Source organism: Gymnoscopelus microlampas, assembly GCF_963454915.1.
Source record: "Gymnoscopelus microlampas genome assembly, chromosome: 18".
In the NCBI taxonomy this organism is placed as follows: Eukaryota; Metazoa; Chordata; class Actinopteri; order Myctophiformes; family Myctophidae; genus Gymnoscopelus; species Gymnoscopelus microlampas.
This window is the reverse complement of record NC_139955.1, coordinates 15,564,990-15,585,237: the sequence shown is the minus strand read 5'-3', so window position 1 is coordinate 15,585,237 and position 20,248 is coordinate 15,564,990. Positions and strand designations below refer to the sequence as shown.

Genomic DNA, 20,248 nt, shown 5'->3' with positions numbered 1-20,248 from the left:
CACACTGGGTTAGCAAGACTGGAGTAAATGTTAATGCAATGTAAAATAAAGCAATAAAAATAAACAGTTTTCAAACATTCATTTTAATCCCAAGGCAAAATCCTTTCAACACAGATGGCCTGCAAGCACCATGACGTGAAGCATTTCAATGTGTTTCAGTCCCCAGAAGCAGAAAAGAGCATCAATCAAGTCTTATCAGTACACAAGTGACACAAAGTCAACTGATAGATAACATGATGACACACTCCTTCCTCCAGCTACAAAGGGATACCATTGGCATCATGAGTGACATTCCTGTGTAGTATTGCCACCTAGTGGTGGCTGAGTGTCAACTAGAGTTTAGAGATGGCAGTGAGGAGCGAGCCGGCAAGGACCACCAGGGCAGCCAGGAAGAAGATAAAACAGTTGCCCAAACCCTGCAAAAAGACAAGAGTCAGCATCATGTCTAAACCATAAGTTAGCATCAGGTCTACATTTTAAAGGAGTAGTTCACCCAAAACATTACAACAAAAAAATCCATGAATTCAAGGCTTCATGAGGTGTGCAATTGATAGAAAATAATCATATGTTTTGGGGTGAACGCCAATGGAGAAATTAAAGGACGACTTCATCCACTTTAAACCCATCTTTATATAATAGGTACTCACTAATGCTCATTATAATATGGTACAATTTTTGTCTATTAAATCACTGTCTCAGAGGAGGGATGTGGACAGTTCAGAAATGTGTCTACCAGTGATATCATCAATGGCGAATCCAAGCTAATAGAGACTGCAGGCTTTCTATTCCTGGAGTTAGCATGCTATAATGGTTAGTTCTCGCCTTAATGAAAATCGAATTATTCATTTTTTAATCTCGTTTGGAAAAAAGAAACCTGCTTAACGATGATGTCAGTGGTAGGCGGGTTTCTGAAGTGTCCACAGCCCTCCTCTGAGACACAGACGGAGTAGAAAAGAATGCTACCATTTTATCATGAGCATTAGTGAGGACCAAGTTGTCCTTTAAGTGATTTCTGGGTCTGAATGAATCAGATTTCTAAGTCTGAACTAAATTAATCCTGAAGGATTTGTTTGGTGTTCAGACAACGATGCAACCTCTCTAATCAGCCTTCATCTCACTGTCAAAGCAGCAGCTTCAGAATAACCTGTTCATATACTCATATCTCTCACAGGACTAATCCAGTCAGCATGGAGCACACTCGTAGGAAATGGCCGTGTCATTTGGTGACGTGACATTTACCTTAATCTCTCTGAACACCAGGGACCCCCACAATGCCGCCACCAGACCATAGCCCTGCAGGGAGAAACAAAGTCTTATGAGAAAGCCCAATGAGTGATGATGCCAATTTGATTGAACACTTCTTCACACATACAGTACAATCACATCTGGGAGTCACCCAGTACAACCAGTCTTCTACTGTTGGCCTTGGAACCCATTTATATATCAATCAATAAGAGTATTGTATGAGACCACATTTAAGCATTGATTGTCTTGTAGCGCTGATAGGACAGGAGAAAACATATTTTCCGCTGCCATTTATGTGATCCATTTTTTCTAGCTACCTCTCTCTGTCAGATGAATTAATTACTAATCAATTCCACTGAGAAGTAGTTAATATGAAGTTCTCAGCATTGAACCCAACATTTTGAAACATCGTGCAGTATCCATGTGACAGACATTAGGGTGTACTCACAGCAGTTACTATAGGGAAAGTAACAACAGCACTCAGGTAGCTGTTGGCCAGAAACCAACAGTAGGTGCCCATTGCCCACATAAGGCCGGACACGAAGCCTGGAGAGGGAAAGTTTGACATCAGGAGACTTTAATAATAGTGTAATACACACACAGTACATGATAACCACAGTAAAACTAGGAGGTACAATAATGTATGTAATGTACAATACTGTATGTACCATCTTTACTGCATTGCTAGAAAAATAAATATCCTGGAACTATTGGCAGAACATGTTGAACTAATGTTTGAAATAACTGCCTCAACACAAGTGTACCATGTACCCTGAGGCATTGCAGTCAGCCAGTATGTAGAAGGTGGATTATTCAGGCGTGCAGCATTATTGTTGACATTGACTGCACCAACTCTGCTCGAGAGAATTGTCCTTTCTTATTCACCATTCCTGTGTCCTCATTACTTCGTGTAACAAGTTCACCATTTGAATAAGAATGAAACTTTCTCCCAGTGAAGTTGATGTCTAATTCACAGTATAGGACCACATCAACACAGGTCGTTGCTCAATGCCATCAGATTGAAATCAGAATGTTGCGTAGTTACTGAAAATGTTACGGTGATTCAACACAACATACTGTGTGTTATTTGGCCCCCAAAAAATCTAAAGACTACAACTCAAGACCACATACCAAATCTAAGATTTATTTTGTGCCTTGAACTGCAAGCTAGCGTTTCGACCCATCATCCGTTCTTGTAGAACTGCAGATAAAAAGCATCAGTCAAGTGAGTTACCTGGAAGGACGGCTCTGGAGTACAGCCTGGGCCTGTTCTTCATGGCAGCGCAGTAGATTAGGAAGTACACGGTGCTTGCCAAGAAAATCCCACAACACTGGGCATAAACATAATCGATGTCTGTGCAGAGACAATTGAAATAAGAACATGGTACACTTGCAGATTTTTTTAGGCCAGTCTACTCTAAAACAGACTTCAAAATGTGTTTTTAATCGTAGAACTGGTGAGTTCAGAATATGAGTATCCAATATGAGCATCCAAACTTGTTCTGAATTTAAATTCATTATTAACATGCACCACTATTCATAAAATGTTGGAATAGTTTTTGTTCCCCTTAATAATTCACTGATTTCAACTGAAAGTTAAGGTAACACTATAGCTGTGTTTTCGCTACAGTGCCAGTATTTTACCTGCAAAACAATTAGCATAACAGGGTTAACAGGTGGAGTTGGCAGATCTGTTTATAGCCTAGAATCTGAAGATATATCTTGTAATCGACTTAAACGGCCACTTATTAAATCAGATTAAAAACAGCTGTGTGCTGCAGTGTGTTGCGACTTGCGAGCACTGTGAGCAGTGTGCCGCTCTCGCTCTCTCAGAGTGTGAGACTCTGACCCACCAAAAATGTGAACATTCTGAAAAAAATAGAAAACAAGCTTGAATCGCGTCACAATGCATTGTAAACTTGTATATTTCCACTATTTGATGATGTACAACACCGTACATACTGATAGAGGTTAACTGATTAAACTGCAGTAAAATCATATTGGGAACAACAATTTGCTCCCTTGATGTCCAAAATGTACAGCTGTCAATAACACACACACAATGAATGGCAATCATTCAGTAATTGCTAAACATGTATAGAATTGTAGGTCTACTTATTTTAAGTAGCATTTAAACAAGGCCTCATGCAGCTACTGTACCATCAAGCAGTACTGCAGGAAACAATTCCATTTGCAGTGCACAGAGATCTGAATAGGAACATTCTAACATTGAGGAAAACACTTTATTTGCAAGGCTATTGTGCATTCAGATTATTCTGTGCAGGTTGAGGATCAGTACGGCACTCTTGTAGTCTGGCTTCTACAATGGTTAAGGTTACATCTTTTTGGCCAGATGGATTTAAACCAACATTCACAGATTCAGTGTAGTCAGTCGGCTCATTAATGTCATTCAGTGTAAGAAGTACCACTAATACCACTATTTCAATATGTTGAGCCTAATGCCATGCAAATGTGTTTAATCTCAGATCTGAGATAGATTGGTCTGTGTGCGTGCGTGTGCGTCTCTCATGGATTGAGTCAGGGGAGTGCAGAAGGTCAACAACATAATGTGTGCGGGTGAGTTTGTGTTTGAGTACTGTATCAAAATCATTCTCCAGACAGTTCTTTGTTTTCCAAACAGAGTGTGCCTGAAGGCCGATTCAGACCGATTCAGTCAATTTCAAGGATTGAAATGATTGATCAGGGGACCTGGAGTTCAGGTACTGCCTGTCTGCCTAGCATGAATACAATGTATGAACAGAATTTCTTGCTGAATTATACTTTCAAAGCGGGCTAATCAGATGTGATGTTTTCCCTTCCCAGGTTTTGATAATTTGCTGTTTTTTAAAGTGCGGTCCATTGTAAACTGACCTCTCACTCTGTGACTCACATTAACACACTGCTACATGATTCTTCTTCTAAGCCAAGATGCAGAGCTTAATTGTGAAACATATTCATTTAGCTACCACAGTGGAAATGTAATCTCATGAAATCGAATAGAAGAATCTCATCGAATATTCCCTAATGTTTAATCTCTCTCTCCATCTAGTGTAGAGTCCAATTTATGCTTCCTTAAGAATGTGTTGCGGGACAAGATGTATGAGGTATAAATGTTGACGGCAGCATGACAACTTGCTTACCGTTCATACTGGCTCCATGGAACATGCTGTCATGGCATGAAGAATGACTCTTGATGTAGAGGATGGGAGCGAACGAAGATCCGTACAGCAGACCAGCACCTACAGCCATGAGACAGCCTCTGGTGGACAGATAGGATACAAGAGTTAAATCCTGCGTAATGGTGGGTGGATGGGGCTATGTCATTACGTTGTATCAATTAACTGAATAAGCCTAGGCACATTCTAGTCTGACATGTTTAGCCCATTTACTAATCGACATTACCAACAACAAAAATCCAAAGTAGTTTAATTTACGAGGAAGTCCCTGCATTTTTGACGAGATGAGCTATATTCAATGGCCTGTAACAAGCGACCGGGGGGGGTCGCGATTACTTTTTTTTTCTCGCTTTAGCAGAGTGAAACCCACTGTGTTTAGCAACCATCAGGGGATTGATTATACTGGATATAAATATTCTGTGACTAGTTGAAAAGGTAAGGAAAACAAAACAAAAAAATCGCTGGCAGTGGGCGGTTCATTTATGTATTTAATCTGGCAGTGAAAGAGTTAAATAAATGAATACAGACTGATGATAATAATGATGAACATAATGTTATGAAGGACATACAGTAGCTGTTTCTGATTCTGACAGATCAATAATTCCAAACAAATAATCATAATTCAACACATTTTTCATTAAAAAAAAACACGATTGTAATGGTTCAATGGATAACAGGACTTTGTACAGTATGACTACTCACATAAAACGCCGCGTTTTGGCTCCAACCCTGTCGATCCAGAACTCTGGGGAATGTGAGCCATAAATCCCCGAGTTTATTCGCTGCAGAATGATGGAAGAGTGACTTCAATGTTAATAAAAAACAACTACTACAGAAGAAGTACAGAAAGGAAATCAAATTGTCAGAGTAGGTCCTTATCTCATCGCCAGTCTCATCCTTTACCTCGAGACTACAATCTGTCACGCTCCCCACTCACTTGGAGTAGTTGCTGAGTTAATCTCAGCTGCTTGTGCTGTGATAGCTGCCAATTTACGTTCACCCAACTAGTGGGAAGAACAGAGCACTCTTTACAGCATATCTGAAATGCACCTTTCTAGTTTGAGATGGAATTGTACTTGGGAGGTCACGTGTAGATGCACTGCAGCTCGCTGCTCTAGCTGACTCTAAACATGCACAACTGATTAGTGTGCAATAGAGTGTATGAGCTTGTATATCTGCTATTTTTTAATAGCCAAAGTATAAGATAATGGTTCAAATCTAAAATGACAGATGCTTTCCCGGTCTTAATGGGTTAAGTCTGCTGCTTAAAGTAGCCGCCTTGCTCCCCACCGACTGTCCAGTTCCGGTGTCCTGCACCTGGGTTCAACAGCCTGACCGTGTCCAGCCAGTGGTGAAAAGGTGTAGTAAATACCAATATACTGCATCAATATCACTTACTCTATCAACAAGCAGGGGAGTCAATTCAGCGGAGAGATGAGTCTCCATATTTGTTTTTACAAAGAAAAAGATAAGCCCACTGTAACAGACAAGACAAACAGCTGTCCTTAAAACACTCAATATAAAGCAGTAATTTAATGTGAGTCCACTTAGTGATTTTCTCTCACCTGAGCAGACACAAACCAGCCCCACAATAGTTCAGTAGTGGCCGGGATACATGCTGAGCTGGGATTCCAAACCACCCAAATCTGAAATGGACTTTAGAATATTAATAAAAATAACTTTTCAAACAATGCTACCCAGTGCTTTACAACAATATAAAAATGAGACGGGAACAAAACAATACAAACTCAATATTCAACAAATATTTTGACCAAAAGCAATTCTCTCTCTCTGGCTAATTTTAAAACGACCAAAGTCACTCACCTTGAACTTGCCCAGCCCATTAACAAGCTGGCAGACCCCCACATCAAAATCCCAAGTGCAAGACCAATAGATTTCACGATGGGCACGCTTGTAATGTTACCTGTTAACAAACATCAATAAGGATATTTTGATAATAGATGTGTAGCACCATTCATACACAGAACATTCATACACCTTCAATGGAGGTGCCAACAAGGTCAAAGAGCATTCTCTCCCTCTCCTTTAGACCAAAATCAATCCGATCATGAAATCGGTCTAATGACCAACGTTATATGTTTTGTCTGCTCAGTCTCCCGTGTTCACAGATCATTTTAAGACAAAGACTTTTTGTTTCTATACTCAGGATTTTATCTAAACAAGATAAGGGTGCCAAATATGGGGTAAATAATAATAATAATGAGTCCAAATGCCCTGAATTGATAGGGGCCCTCTGTATGACATTTTAGGTTGTATATATATTTTTATATTAATAGTCCAGTAGCCTACCTGTAGCCCAGATGACTCCTCCCAGCATGGCAAGAGGTTGGAACTTGGGTGATTGAAGCATCACATCTCCAAACTTGGCTAGGAACCAAATGGCTGCACAGGTGACCCACTGGAAGAACATTCCTACAGACAGCAGGACGACAGCAGACCTCACACACTCATACCAAAACAACAGTCCACCTTAAACTGGATACAATATGAGATTGAACAATCATTTACATTTATTGTAGGCCTCATTGTTACAGTTACATTAGGCCTACAGTACATCGATTGGGGTTGAGGAATAGCCTATACCTACCATCTCCTGTATCTATCCTTTTGATGGGCACCAAGTTGCTTCCATACAGGAGCACCGCCACCACGTTGGCAGCGAAACCATAAGCGACATCTGTGATATTGGTCTCATTTGAAATAATAAAGGTGAAATTGACAACGGGATGGTTCTTATCAACCTGAACATCTGGGAAAACACACAAAGTAAAAACAGCCCATATTAGCATTTGACCCACATCTGAATATATGTAAACTACCAGCGATTCATTTTTCGATGAATTGAGTACAAAGGAAACAAGCCATATAGTGCTTTCTTGGGTTTAAAATCTTCTTAAACCTTGTATTGAACTGTACTTCCCTGTGCCTGTCTTTGCAAACTGTTAATCAAGTATTCAATCAATCAATCAGTTGAATAGGCTTAATAGGGAATACATTGATAGGACTAGGATACATGAAGAGTGGGCACCAGGGAAGAAGGAAAATTGACTATTAGGTCCAAAATGTTTTAAAAAATCTAATGTTTGAAAAATGTTATTAAGTAGGCTTAATGTAATGTATAGGCCACATGATGAGAACATGCATGGCACATAATTATCAGACTTAAATGTACACTTTAACTTCTTGTTTATGCCCAAAATAATTGGATATACAGGTTTTGTAGCAATTTGTGGCAAATGTAGAAATATTAGGCCTTAATTGTCCAATGTTCATCATGTTCTAATCATGTATAGGTCTACTTCAAATCCTACTTTTCCAAATAGACAATTGTACATAGAGGTGCCCACTGTTGCCCATTCATAGACTTGTTTGACAGCACTGTCATCAGTGTTGTGTTGGATTCATGTTAATGTGTATTTTCAGACATTTAACCACTTAAACCATCAATCCTTAGTAAACTTGACCTGTCACTCAGTACTTGATCTGCACTCCCCCCTCCTCTACACCAAACCTCTTTGCCAAAAAATAAAATGCAATTTGGGGCTAAAGCTCTACTCAGAATAGGGATGCCATAGAGGGTTCAAGTGGTTAATGTAAAAAATAATATCCTATCTCAGACCCCTGTCCTACAGTAACAATATACTAAAATATGAGCTGCAACCTTAAAGCAAATTCAATGCACAGCACAGCTATAGCTATTCTATCAGGCTCAAAGACAAGACAATATACGCACCTTGACCAGCAGCAACGTGTTCTGCTCTGTAGAAGCTCACTGTTAATAAGAGCATAATATTTAAAAGGAGAAGACGAGGAAGACATTTTGTTAGGAACATCTGTTTGGTGTTTTCTGTGAGAAGGGAAGGATTAAGCAGTTAAAAACGTCAGGAAAACTTTGGCAATGGACCAGAGAATGAGTGGTGCGGCTGAGAGACCAGGTGATACAAATTATCTCATCAATGGTCTGGCTGCTACTGGTGGAAAAAGTAGACTACTCGCGTTCTTTACTTAAGTAAAAAGTAATCAATACTGCAATGTAGAAACACTCTATTACAAGTAAAAGTACGGAAATCAAAATCTACTTGAGTAAAAGTACAGAAGTATTGGTGTCAAAATGTATTTACAAGTACCAAAAGTAGAAAGTAGCCTATTCATTATGTAGAATATCCCGTTTAACAAGTCTTCAAATGTATAAAAATGTTTTTTTTTTAAATAGCAGACCTATAAGCTGTGAGCTTGATTGATTGATTGATGTACTTTATTTAGTAAGACATGAGAACAACAGTACATGGAAGTACAAATTCACAATACAAGGTCTACTAAACTGGAAGACTCATAAAAGCACTGAGCTTGTTTCAAATGAGTTCCCCATGCACACAAATCATGATACATATAAGAGACAGACAGATATACACAACTACTATAGAATGTCATACAATCAGTTTACAGGTTACTGGTATGAAGAGTGAGAAATATGTACAAAAGGAGAAGGAGAGAGGGGGGGGTAGGGGGGTAGGTTAGGTTAGGACTTAGACAGGGGCCATTTTCCAATTGCAGCCTCCTGAAGGTGTATCTTTAGGGCTGTTTTGAAAGATCGGCTATTCTCAAATGTCCGAAATGTATGTAGGGCTGAAGTTGTTACATTAATGTATATTTTGTAGGCTAATAATCTACAAAGTAACTATAGTAACTATATGTTTTCAAATAATTGTAGTGGAGTAAAAGTACAATATTTGCCTCTGCGATGTAGTGGAGTAGAAGTAAAAGTACAGAAAATTTGAAATAATAACACTCACACACTCATGAATGAATGTATTTCTTTAATTGACATGATCATTTATTTTCATAAAGTGTTAATTTTCAGAGCTGCTTCTCATGCAATCTCAGTAGGCTAAGTATGGGCAACTCTTTACTGATAGCTGACAGCCAATGACAGCAAAACTAACTAGCAGAAAATAAACCAAATAAAGAAAAAAGAAAACACTTGATATAATAAAGTAGGTATGTATATATGATTTGAACATGCACAGTAGACATCATTATCAGAGCAGTGTGTGCGTGTGTGTGTGTGTGTGTGCGTGCGTGCGTGCGTGCGTGCGTGCGTGCGCGCGCGCGCGTGCGTGTGTGTGTGTGTGTGTGAGAGAGAGAGAGAGAGAGAGAGAGAGAGAGATAGAGAGAGAGAGAGAGAGAGAGAGAGAGAGACCTGTGTGAGGATTCCTTTGAGGACCATATTTACACATGTATTGCCTTATGGGTTAGCTATTAATATTATTAGCTATTATATTATTATTAATCTTGTATCTGTATTGTATTGTATCTGTGTTTTGTGTGGGTATAGCAGTGGATGGATGAATGGGGTTTATGACTAGGCCTACTTAATTTTGTGTTTGTGTGTATAATATAGGCCTACTATTAAGGCTCATAAGGTAGCTACAAAAACAGGTTGATGTATTTGGTGTCTCAGGATGTCCTGTTTGGTCCTGCTGGACTTCAGTCTAATCAGGGCTTCCTTCAACAGCAGGAAAATGCTTCACTGTTTCCTGTTATTAGTGTCCCTGGATGCATCCATCTCCTTTCTGCTCACTGCTCACCATTCATTCTATTCTATTTTATGAATATGGTCTCGGAATGTAGGTGATCAATTCATATGAACATGAACAAACAAACACTCAAAGTTTATAAACGACACAGCAACTACTCAATACAGCTCTTTCTAAATAAAATGGCAGTGATCAAATCAACCAGAAGATGTCGCCTGAAACTCACGTTCTTTGCCCATGGGGTTCATTACATCAGCAATTAGCCTAATGGTTAAGCGTGATGATGGAGTACATCTAGAAGTTAGAGAGAAGAGAAGGGGATCCGTTCCAATGACTCAAAAATATCTGAGAATCGCTAGATGTCATACAGACAATTATTTAAGAGAAAGTCACATGTTGCCATGATGGCACGTGCTTAGCAGCCATGAAGAATCCGAAGCCGGTCATCTGTTATGGATGAACTTCAACATAGTGTTTGTACTTTCTCCCTTTTTGGCCCGTACATCTACGTAAACGGTCAGATTTCAAATATAAAGTGCTTACCCCATGGCCACAAATGTTACAATTATGTACAGGCTCTCAGAAGTACCCGTATCTTCCGTATTGTTCAATACAAATTTTATTAAAATTTCATTTTAATCCGATCGATGGGCATTTTCTCATAGAAATATAACATATCAGAGTGCAATACATCTCCCAACCGATAGGGTCGCGTAGTAGTTGAAATACGAAGAAAATGGCCACCAATCGGATTAAAATGATTTTTATTGAACAATACGGAAGATACGGGTACTTCTGAGGGCCCGTACACAATTTTAACATCCGTGGCCATGGGGTATGCACTTTATATTTGAAATCTGAACGTTTATGTAGATGTACGGACCAAAAAGGGAGAAAGAGCAAACACCAGGATGAAGTTCATCCAAGACAGTTGTGTGATCGTGATGCACTGGGCTCTGTGGAAATGTTCTTTAGATCATAGACCAAATCCACCCTTCCTCTCTCCTCCTGCCAAAGACAAACTCTCAATCTCTTCTCTTCTACAACACGGATCTCGTTGCATAGCTACTTTCATATTCCACCACTGGTACTAGGCTAGGAGGAGATGACTTTCGGAAGTTGCGCGCTCCTCCCCGGTCTGACTTTGGCGCAACAACAGAGATCCGCTCTGATAACCATGTTAACAATAACCTGATAAAGTTGTAGTAGGTAATGGAGAAGAAGTCTCTCTTTCACTGGACATGTTGTTGGTGGTCTCTCCTCCTCGGACTGGTCGGCAGCAGCAGCTTTCGAAGGTGTCCTCCGTCGAGAAGGAATCTGATCGTCGCCGGGGTTTGTTTCGTCTACCTGTTTTTTGTGGTGTCACAGGTTGGATACAGACGGGTTGATAAGGACAATAAGTACCGATTAAACAATGTATATAATAATCTGTATAATCTGGGTCTGACCGCAGCTCGGCCAGAAGACCCGCTGACCGGTGGAACTAGGAATAACGCTGGTATTAATGACATAGCAGTCCCGACACTGCAGTCCAACGTGGTGTACATAACACTGAGGTCTAATAAGCGTCTCAAGCCGGCTGTGATCCGGGGAACAGTCAAGCCCAAACTGCGGAGGAAAGCAAGAAGGAACAAAACAGACAATAACGACGCTTTTACGCACAATAAAGCGAACGCTTTGGAGAGGATCGGGGACGGCGCGCAAAAAACGCGTGCGTTCGGATCCAAAACGTCTCGGAAAGAGAGCAGAGACATTGATTACAGATTGTTGCACAGTGTAACAGGTAGAGATGATGATGATCGGTCACAACATGACGTTAGTTCCATCAGAACGTACGGTCACAAGGCACCGCCGTGGTTCAGCGCGGAGGACGTGCGTCTCATGCGCTTCCTCGCCGACGCCAAGGTTTTGCGCATCAAAGAGGTCTCGTATAATAACAATAAGGGCTCTGAGTCTGATCCGTCTTCTTTCTTGTTGTTCGAAAGTGACACGAACGTTGTTGTTTCACCGACAAAACAAAGAGACAAAGTGTGCCAGTGTGAACAGTGTGGGGTCATAAAGAGACCCGTGGACACCAGCGAGGTGTTCGCCTTCCACCTGGACCGCGTGCTCGGCCTGAACAGGACGCTGCCGGCTGTGAGCAGGAGCTTCGCTTTGATACATGGTACATATGATGCAAGCGATTTTATTCACTGCTTAAGTCCAGTGGTTCTCAAACTTTTTCATGTCAAGGACCCTCAAAATGATATGTATTCCAGGGACCCCCCAGAACAAGCAAAGATTTGAGTTTAATGTTTGCTTTAAAAATATATGTAATCAAAGATTTGCAAACATTTTCACGAAAACCTCTCACTACAAAAACAGTAGATCTACAAGCTCATAGCGCTATGAGCTTGTATATCTGCTATTTTTGAATAGCCCAAATGGTTAGCCCCTATGGTTAAAGTGGTAAAAATGATTGTGACACTATATTAAAAATGTAGCTGGGGACCCCCCATTTTAATATCTTGATTATTTCATCTACAGCACTTATTTCAATCTTGAAAATATTGTATGTGAATTTTGTTCTGTTATACAGTCCGTTAGTACTGTCTGGCTGTCTGCTGTGTCAATCAGATATTGATGTCTGTCTGTGGTGTTGCTGATGCTGTTGTTGAACTGAGCGTGATCACTGAGCTGTCCATAAACCGATTGATTGATTGATTGATTGATTAAAGGTGACACTGAGGAATTAAATTGCCCCCCCCCCCCAAAAGCCTCATCATTTACATTTTAGATTTTTTTCCCCCCAGGGTGACTCACAATGAGACGGAGGGGATTGAAGCTTTTGAACAATAAGTGAGAATTGAACATCGAGGGCGCTCAGGTGTCACAGTGGTAAAGTATACAGCGGCGTCTGGGGGTTCGAATCCACCGCGGTGTATCTGGCTTTGTCGAGTGTCCACGCGAACACATTTGGCCCGTGTTTGAGGGAGGGAAGCCGAGTAGGGAGGGTGTGGGTGATATTTGTCACTGCACGTACTCCTACGTGCTGGGACCTGGCTGTCAGCAGGGAGTGTTGAGTAGGACGAAGGCTCTATGTCCTCCCGGTGGAGGCTCCTAACTGACAGGTGAGCCAGTAGGATACAACAGCAGTGACAACACACAGAAATCGGTGTGGGGAGCAATCAATTAGCATGAGAAAAGGGGGTATAAAAGAAAAAGAAGAAATGAACATCTGTCCATGTAATCCTTCTGTCTTTAGATGGCCAGCCGTGTGCTGTGGTGTCATGGGATCCATCTCTCTACCCAAGAGGCCTTGTGGCGGCCAGGTCGACTGTGGTTTTAACCTGGAAGGAGTACCAAAGCTCTCTGAAACAGAGATGTTGGCATAAAAACATCATGCCTAAATTGGACTCTGGCTGCTCCACCATTCACCACTATGAATGGAGCAAAGTGGCTGTGTTTGACTTCTTGCTGCAGGTACAATGCTGTGGACAAAGATGAAACGTTTAGAACACAGGGCAATCCTCAGCAGTGTTCATTTAACTTTGAGAGTATAAACATTTACTCAGATGGACCATAAACTGTTAATTTAAATTAGTATGTTACTGTGTATACTTTGGATTAAATCCCAGATCTATATAGGGTTATGTTTTATTCAACCATCATACCATCAACAGACACCTGAAATGTAACTTTATGTTTAGATCTATAACCGTCTAGACCGGAGCTGTTGTGGCTTCAGGCCCCGGCAGGAGGACCTGTGTGTAGAGATGGGCCACCATGCCGAGTGTGTCAACAGAGACCACGTGCCACTGGCGAACATCATCCACAGGGCTGACGACCCCAGACACCTGGTCTTCACCAACAACAAGGGGTTCTTTGACCGCAACGAGGACAACCTGGACTTCAGAATCCTAGAGGGAATCAGAGAGTGAGTTGGAAGAGTGTGAGAAGTTTAAACTACTGAATTGAACCCTGATTTATGCCAAAAGCTCCGCGTTTCACAGTGCATCACAATGCAGCACGCATTGTGAGCTTGTAGATTGGATATTCTCAGTATAAATTAAGCATTATGCAAGTATAGAATCAGAAACATTCTATTGTATAAAGCTCGTACAAGTTTAATTTGTAAAAACCCAGAATAAAAATATTAAATTGAAAGTTTTAGCTTAGCAGTCCAGGCGCAGGTCTGATATGTATTTTGTCGCTGAACAAATTAAACATAAGTAGCAATATTTTAAAATTGATTCTCTGACACACATTCTATGAAGCCTGTGTAGAAGTAAGTAAAAACCAAAAACTGAAATGAGTACAGATTGAACAGTATAATATGAAAAAAGGGCATAACATGAAAGTAGGTGACCATCACAGAGCCCCTGTGAGTGTGTAGAGAGGTATTCTAGCTACTGTATGTGTCTGTCTCTCTCCATGCCTTGGGGAAATGCTTGACATTTCATCTGTCTTGTGATCAATAAATCTATCTGTCAGTCACACTGCAGGGACCAGGGTGGCGGGGCAGGCTCCGCTGTGCCTGGCAGGGACAGTTGTCCCATCTCCTCTTACCAGAGTTCCTCTGATCTTCCGATCACACAGCCCAACCTCCTCTGCTGTTCAGAGTTAGTCTGAGATCAGGTTTCTTTACACTACGTCCACCTGGATGTCATCAGTGTGGGATTCTTGTTGTCATTAGTGAAAACCTTTTGAGATGTCGAGATGATAAGAAACGTTCACAATAATCAGTGATGATAATGGGAATGTCTCAGGGAATATGAGATTAAAATAGGAAAAAACAAAGACAAAAATGTGATCTCGCAAACGTATTCAAAACTAAAATCAAATCTGATCTAAAGTCAGCTCAAACACGTGTGCTATAATGCCTTGAAGCTTTACCAGAGCATTATTCAGCTCCAACTGCTTCTTTAACATATTGTTTTCGTTACTAGCCGGGCCAAACCCACACATACCCAACACTGCCTCTGGCAGGATAATTGGTCTCCTCACTCCCAATCTCGCTGGACTAGGGCTTGCTTTGGATACCTGATACCTGCAGCCATAGCCGACTTAAACAATATACCACGCAACAGGTCTGAGTGTGTTCAGCTGTCTGTCATTGTACTGTTTCTTGTGTGCTGTTCTATGTACTGTACTGTGCTGTTGTCTGATATGTACAAAGCATTTCCCTTTGGAGATAATAAAGTATGAAATCTGAAGGAATCTTTGAAGGAAATAGGAAATCACTAGACCCGCAAGCCAGTTTCTAAACCCTTCGCTCAACTGGGTGGACATAATTCTCCATTGCAGAATCAAACCAAAATCTTTAGGACGGCCCTTCATATTGGGAAGGTGATATGATTTGTCTTTAAAGCAGTAGTAGTGTGACAAGAAGACGTATTGATACAGTAGGTGGAGATTTCCACTTGTCTGGGAACATGAGACTAGGAAGACACTGATCACCTGCTGTCTTTCTCCTCTGTCTGTCTCTCTGTCTGTCTCTCTTCAGGTTGCCGGAGCAGGCGGTGGGTGTGTTGAGGACCAGGAAGCTGAGGGAGAGACTCCTCCAGTCTCTGTTCATGGACCAGGTGTATTGGGAGAGCCAGGGAGGGAGGCGGGGCATCGACAAACTCATCGATGTCATAGAGAAGAGGGTCAACGTCCTCCATACCTACATCAACGCACATGGGATCAAAGTCATCCCAATGAACGCATGATTAGTTTAACGAGCCTTAACAAGGTTGACGAAGGTTAATGGACAAAAGATGGATTTACATGAATGGAATGGAATGCACTATGTAAGTGTGTTAGATGTTTCTACTGTATGTTGACAACGACTGACTGGAATCCAGATTTTTTTGTTTGTGAAGTGAGTTGTAGCTTATAGGAAAAATACAACACTCAGGTCTAGTGGACATGTTATACACTGAAAAAAAGAGTTATGTCCTTACATCATGTCTTAATATATTGCTTGTTTCTCTAAACAGGAAGAGACCGTGTCACTTGCCTCAAAACTCTTGAAACAGGATAGGTCACTGGGATCAAGATTACATAACTTACATACATATCTTTGAAACAACTTGATTTGCATGGGAATAAAGTTAAGATAGTTTGGTATGATTTAAAGGAAATGGGAGATTAAGAAGCAAAACTGGTTTAAATTACTTACGTATGCAGATTTGATTGTTTTGCATTATTTGATGTGTTTTTGAATGGGTAGGGATGTAAGAGTAGAGATTGTATAAGGTCATTTAGAACCTGCTGTGAGGATCTCTTGCTTTCATTTTTACTGACTTCAATCAATTCTAATGATTTTCAATGTATTTATTTAATTTCATACGTTCTATTTTTTATCTTGAACATGTTTCAGCATCAGATGACAAATAAAATGCTTATTTAATAACATCACAACACTGAATACAGTGCCATTGTTTAGATATTCTTTCCATCAGGAAACTCAGACAAAGGGGTTGTTTGAGTTCATTCATTCATTCAGCACACTAGTCTGGGAGGTTATAGCTATAGTATGTTCATACGAAAAAAGTTTAAAACGTGTCCATAGGGCTTGGCTTGGGAACCGGAGGGTGGCTGGTTCAATTCCACCATGGACCACAGTACGGAGTGAGGACTGGTAGCTGGAGAGGTACCAGTTCACTTCCTGGACCATAGCACATGGTCCCTGGGCACAGCTATGTGGCAGCTCATCACTCCACCATCTCTCCATTGCAAGCCTTGTGAGTGCATGTCTGTATTTTACGTAATATTCTTTCTAGATAGGCAGTTTATATTACACTAACTGAGTATTTACATTTAATATTGTAGAGACTAGTGTATTCATATAAACTGAGTGTGATAGAGTATTTATGTGAGCAGAATATCACACTGACTGTATGAGTATTTATATTACATTGATTGTAATTCAAGTGTAGCAGCAACAGCATCAATTCATGTATAAACAGGATAGGTACAAAAAAAGAATAAGGATACTGTAGCACATGCTCTGACTGATTTGTATATTCAATACATATTGAATATAATATATTCAAATGTATATCAATAAATATAAGTACAATGTACAATCTATCACCAGTAAGCATGAATATACATCTATCACCAGTGAATATGAATGAATATAATGTATCTACAGAGTAGACTGTCAACAGTGAATATGAGGCTGATATATGTACAGTGTCAGCTGGCCTTCAGCAGCAGGGATTGTGTGGATAATGTATGTACAGTCTATCAACACTGAATATAATTAGCATATATACAATCTATCAACAATTAATGTATGAGTGAATAAAAGTGAGTCTCACAACTGTTATCCTTAACCGGCCTCTGTCAAGGTTCAGTAGTGTCCAGCCCAGTTGTCCATGAGCAAGTGCACCAGAGTCAAGCAGGAGTAAGTCATATTGACTCTGATGGATTTGAACAGAGTAATACACTTATAGGTATTTATATTTAATACTAGCAGCGTTCCCAGTTTTATTATATGGGTGAAATAGGCACAAAGGTTTTGACCTGGCCATGACCTTCCATCTCATGCCATCTGCTGTCAATCTTCCATCTTGCGCACCAGGTGTGTTCTTCACTCAATCTTGCATCTCATGTGCACACTACACTGTCAATCTTCCATGTCCTGGAGGCCAGTCTGTGATGACTGTACTATGACTTCAGTCATTCACTATGCAGAGTTTCAGCCTCTCCATTGACTTCCATGCAGTATAAATTTTAAGTTTTCAAAAAGGTGCCCATTACCTTCCCCAGATCATAACTCATTGCCATGGAAAGCCCAATCTAACCCTGGGGTGTGGGCGTGTATAAAAGACAGACACACGCACACATGCACGCACACACATGCACACAGACAGCTTGATTATATACACTAGATAACGGTATTTACAGGCTCTGGACACAGTGTTGCACTGCAGTTCATTGTACTGTATGTGAAAGCTGAGCTGTGTGTTGTGCGTGCTGTGATAAACAGTGGACTCTGGGAGCTGGGATCTACGAGGCTTATAGTGTCTATTTTCTCCTGAACGGAGCAGCAGTTGTCTGTCCTGTTGTTTTAACCCCTCTGGGCCTGTATTAGCTACTGAGAGCTGAACTGTGGCCCCTGGCTGTGTTTGTGTTGGGAAGGCCCCACAGAGCTGTACTATGGACATCCCATGCTCTCCTCAAACACATACAACTATGTATCAATATTCACACACAATGTTGATGAATGAGACATTTGCTGACTCTTAATAACCTCTACTGTACAGTACAATATAATTGTAACATTCAATTATACAGTAAGACATCCAGTAGTAGTACATAATGTAAATGTTGTGTTGAAAAACTACTATTTTTTTAGACAAGACCTTTTCTAAATTAAATAATAGTCAGCATAGTAAGTGTAGTTCAAATCCACTAATAGTTTAGTATCAGTCTGGGATGTTTTCCAAATCCCATTTGAAAAGGAATCCATGTACATAAACCAGTCAATCACACCCTCCCCTACTTGTCTGCCTGTCCGTCTCTGCCCTCACATAGAGAGAGAGAGAGAGAGAGAGAGAGAGAGAGAGAGAGAGAGAGAGAGAGAGAGAGAGAGAGAGAGAGAGAGAGAGAGAGATTAGTTTCCTCACCCTATAAATGGTGTCTCCACGATTCAAAGCAGAAACAGTCAATTATATCTCAATAAACCCCAGGGATACGTAAGTATTTTACTGTCCTGTCATGTACAGTATTTAGGATCCCTGGAAGGAATGTCCTGGTTCCAGCATGAAATAAGTTGTGTTAAATGCATACAGCATTGTTGTTTCAAAGGCACAAATTGCTGGGGAAAAAATCCAACCTGTCAGTAAACCACCAGTTGTCATAAAACAAGCAAAACCTAGCAACCATATTAGACAATTAACAACACCACACTGAGCATACTGACTGCAGAAACCATTTAGCAGTTTTCTGTCACTACGTGTTCCGTCACGTTGGTAATGATATGTTTCTGTCTGTCTGTCTGCCTATAGACTATCGTTCTCTCTATCCTTTCAGTGTCCTCACTGTGGACTCCTACAGTAATTTAGCTCACTGGTTCTCAACATCGGGTCCGGGGACCACCAAGATTCCAAATGTATGTACATCCTTACGGGTCTGTAACTCTGAGAGTATACACAAGGTTCCATTTGGGTCCACAAATGGTTCCATATGTAAACTCTCAGAGTGAACTCTGAGGATTTTACAGTGTCGATTTGGGTCCCAGAGATAGCAAATCGTATGGGGGTCTGCGGCCTACTGGGGGTCCTTGAAATTAATAAAGGTTGAAAATCACTGTTGTAGCCCTACCCAGGTTCCTTCTCTTGGGTCTCAGAATGAGTCACAAGCTGAGGTTTGTTCCTCTCCGGTCCTCCAACAGTCAGCCTGTTTCAGAGACACCAGCCAGCATCACAACACTGCAGCTCTTTATTCAGTGAGCCAGCTGTGCCAAGTCAGCCTCATAGTGTCTCCATGATCTCACTTCTCCCATTTGCGGTCCTCCGGACCTTTGCCAATGACTCTCACTGGACCAAGGACGGGAAAAAAAACTCTAAAAGTCCCAGTACTGTTAATGTTTACGTCCCCTGGATAAATGGAAACAGTAGCTCAGTAGAGCTGCATACTGTATACGTACTCTGGAGAAGAGATGCCCTAATCAGGGCATGCATCATTGTGGATCCACTCTGCACATGCAGGTGCACCTGCATACCGGTACATTGCTTCAACACAACACATTCTCCCTCTCAGCTCGTCAGAATTCATTGTCGTTCGAGCAACAGAGTGGTTGAAATGCTTACTTAATACATGTTTTGAACTTCATGAACGTAACTTTATCGACAGCCAGTACTGTAGTCTGGCACTACTGTATGCCAGATTAGGTTTGACATTGAGTTTTGTTTTGTTGACCTGTATACACACACATTAGCATCTTGAATGACCACATTTTCCCTCATTAGCAACTTTTGAACTAGCTTTTATATTTTATCTTAGGAATTAGTAGTTTAGCAGTTGTTATTATTCCAAGCATTTTTCTTTATAAGGCCCTGCCAACATTAGCTTCATGCTTTCTGAAAGCCTCTACTGTAAATCTTCATTTAATCAGTAAGTAGTCAGTTTAAGTCAGTCTGTGATCCATGTACAGAACACTATGTTCAAAGGAGCAGTGTTTTCACCCACTTCTTCAACTGTCCAGCTGACCATGGTAGCAAAAAAAAACAGCCTGGTTGTTCAGTGAGAAACCTGGCCATGTGTTTTTTCAGCCATGAAGAGTCGTAGGAT

General features: G+C 40.8%; 2 protein-coding genes across 2 annotated transcripts; one reads left to right on the top strand and one right to left on the bottom strand.

The window, feature by feature from the left end:
• Positions 1-332: 332 nt before the first annotated feature.
• On the bottom strand, positions 333-10,227 carry tmem144b (transmembrane protein 144b; the record flags this gene model as incomplete). Its single annotated transcript, XM_084041677.1, has 12 exons — positions 333-416; positions 1,240-1,293; positions 1,694-1,791; positions 2,480-2,599; positions 4,386-4,504; positions 5,124-5,203; positions 5,820-5,898; positions 5,987-6,067; positions 6,246-6,345; positions 6,732-6,854; positions 7,030-7,191; positions 10,206-10,227. 12 exons carry the CDS (start codon positions 10,225-10,227, stop codon positions 333-335), a joined length of 1,122 nt encoding a protein of 373 aa, XP_083897803.1.
• Positions 10,228-10,975: 748 nt separating this feature from the next.
• Positions 10,976-16,366, top strand: gask1b (golgi associated kinase 1B). Its single transcript, XM_084041136.1, has 4 exons — positions 10,976-12,143; positions 13,224-13,441; positions 13,669-13,895; positions 15,465-16,366. The coding sequence occupies exons 1-4, from the start codon at positions 11,192-11,194 to the stop codon at positions 15,670-15,672; spliced, it is 1,605 nt and encodes a 534-aa protein (XP_083897262.1). The 5' UTR covers positions 10,976-11,191; the 3' UTR covers positions 15,673-16,366.
• The last annotated feature ends 3,882 nt before the right edge of the window (positions 16,367-20,248 follow it).

What these genes read in the sequence shown, in the direction of transcription:
- gask1b (XM_084041136.1), top strand. Translation starts at nt 11,192, where the DNA reads ATGGAGAAGAAGTCTCTCTTTCACTGGACATGTTGTTGGTGGTCTCTC. An exon ending in TGTTTGACTTCTTGCTGCAG is followed by an intron (nt 13,442 to 13,668) that starts GTACAATGCTGT and finishes CTTTATGTTTAG; the next exon opens with ATCTATAACCGTCTAGACCG. An exon ending in ATCCTAGAGGGAATCAGAGA is followed by an intron (nt 13,896 to 15,464) that starts GTGAGTTGGAAG and finishes GTCTCTCTTCAG; the next exon opens with GTTGCCGGAGCAGGCGGTGG.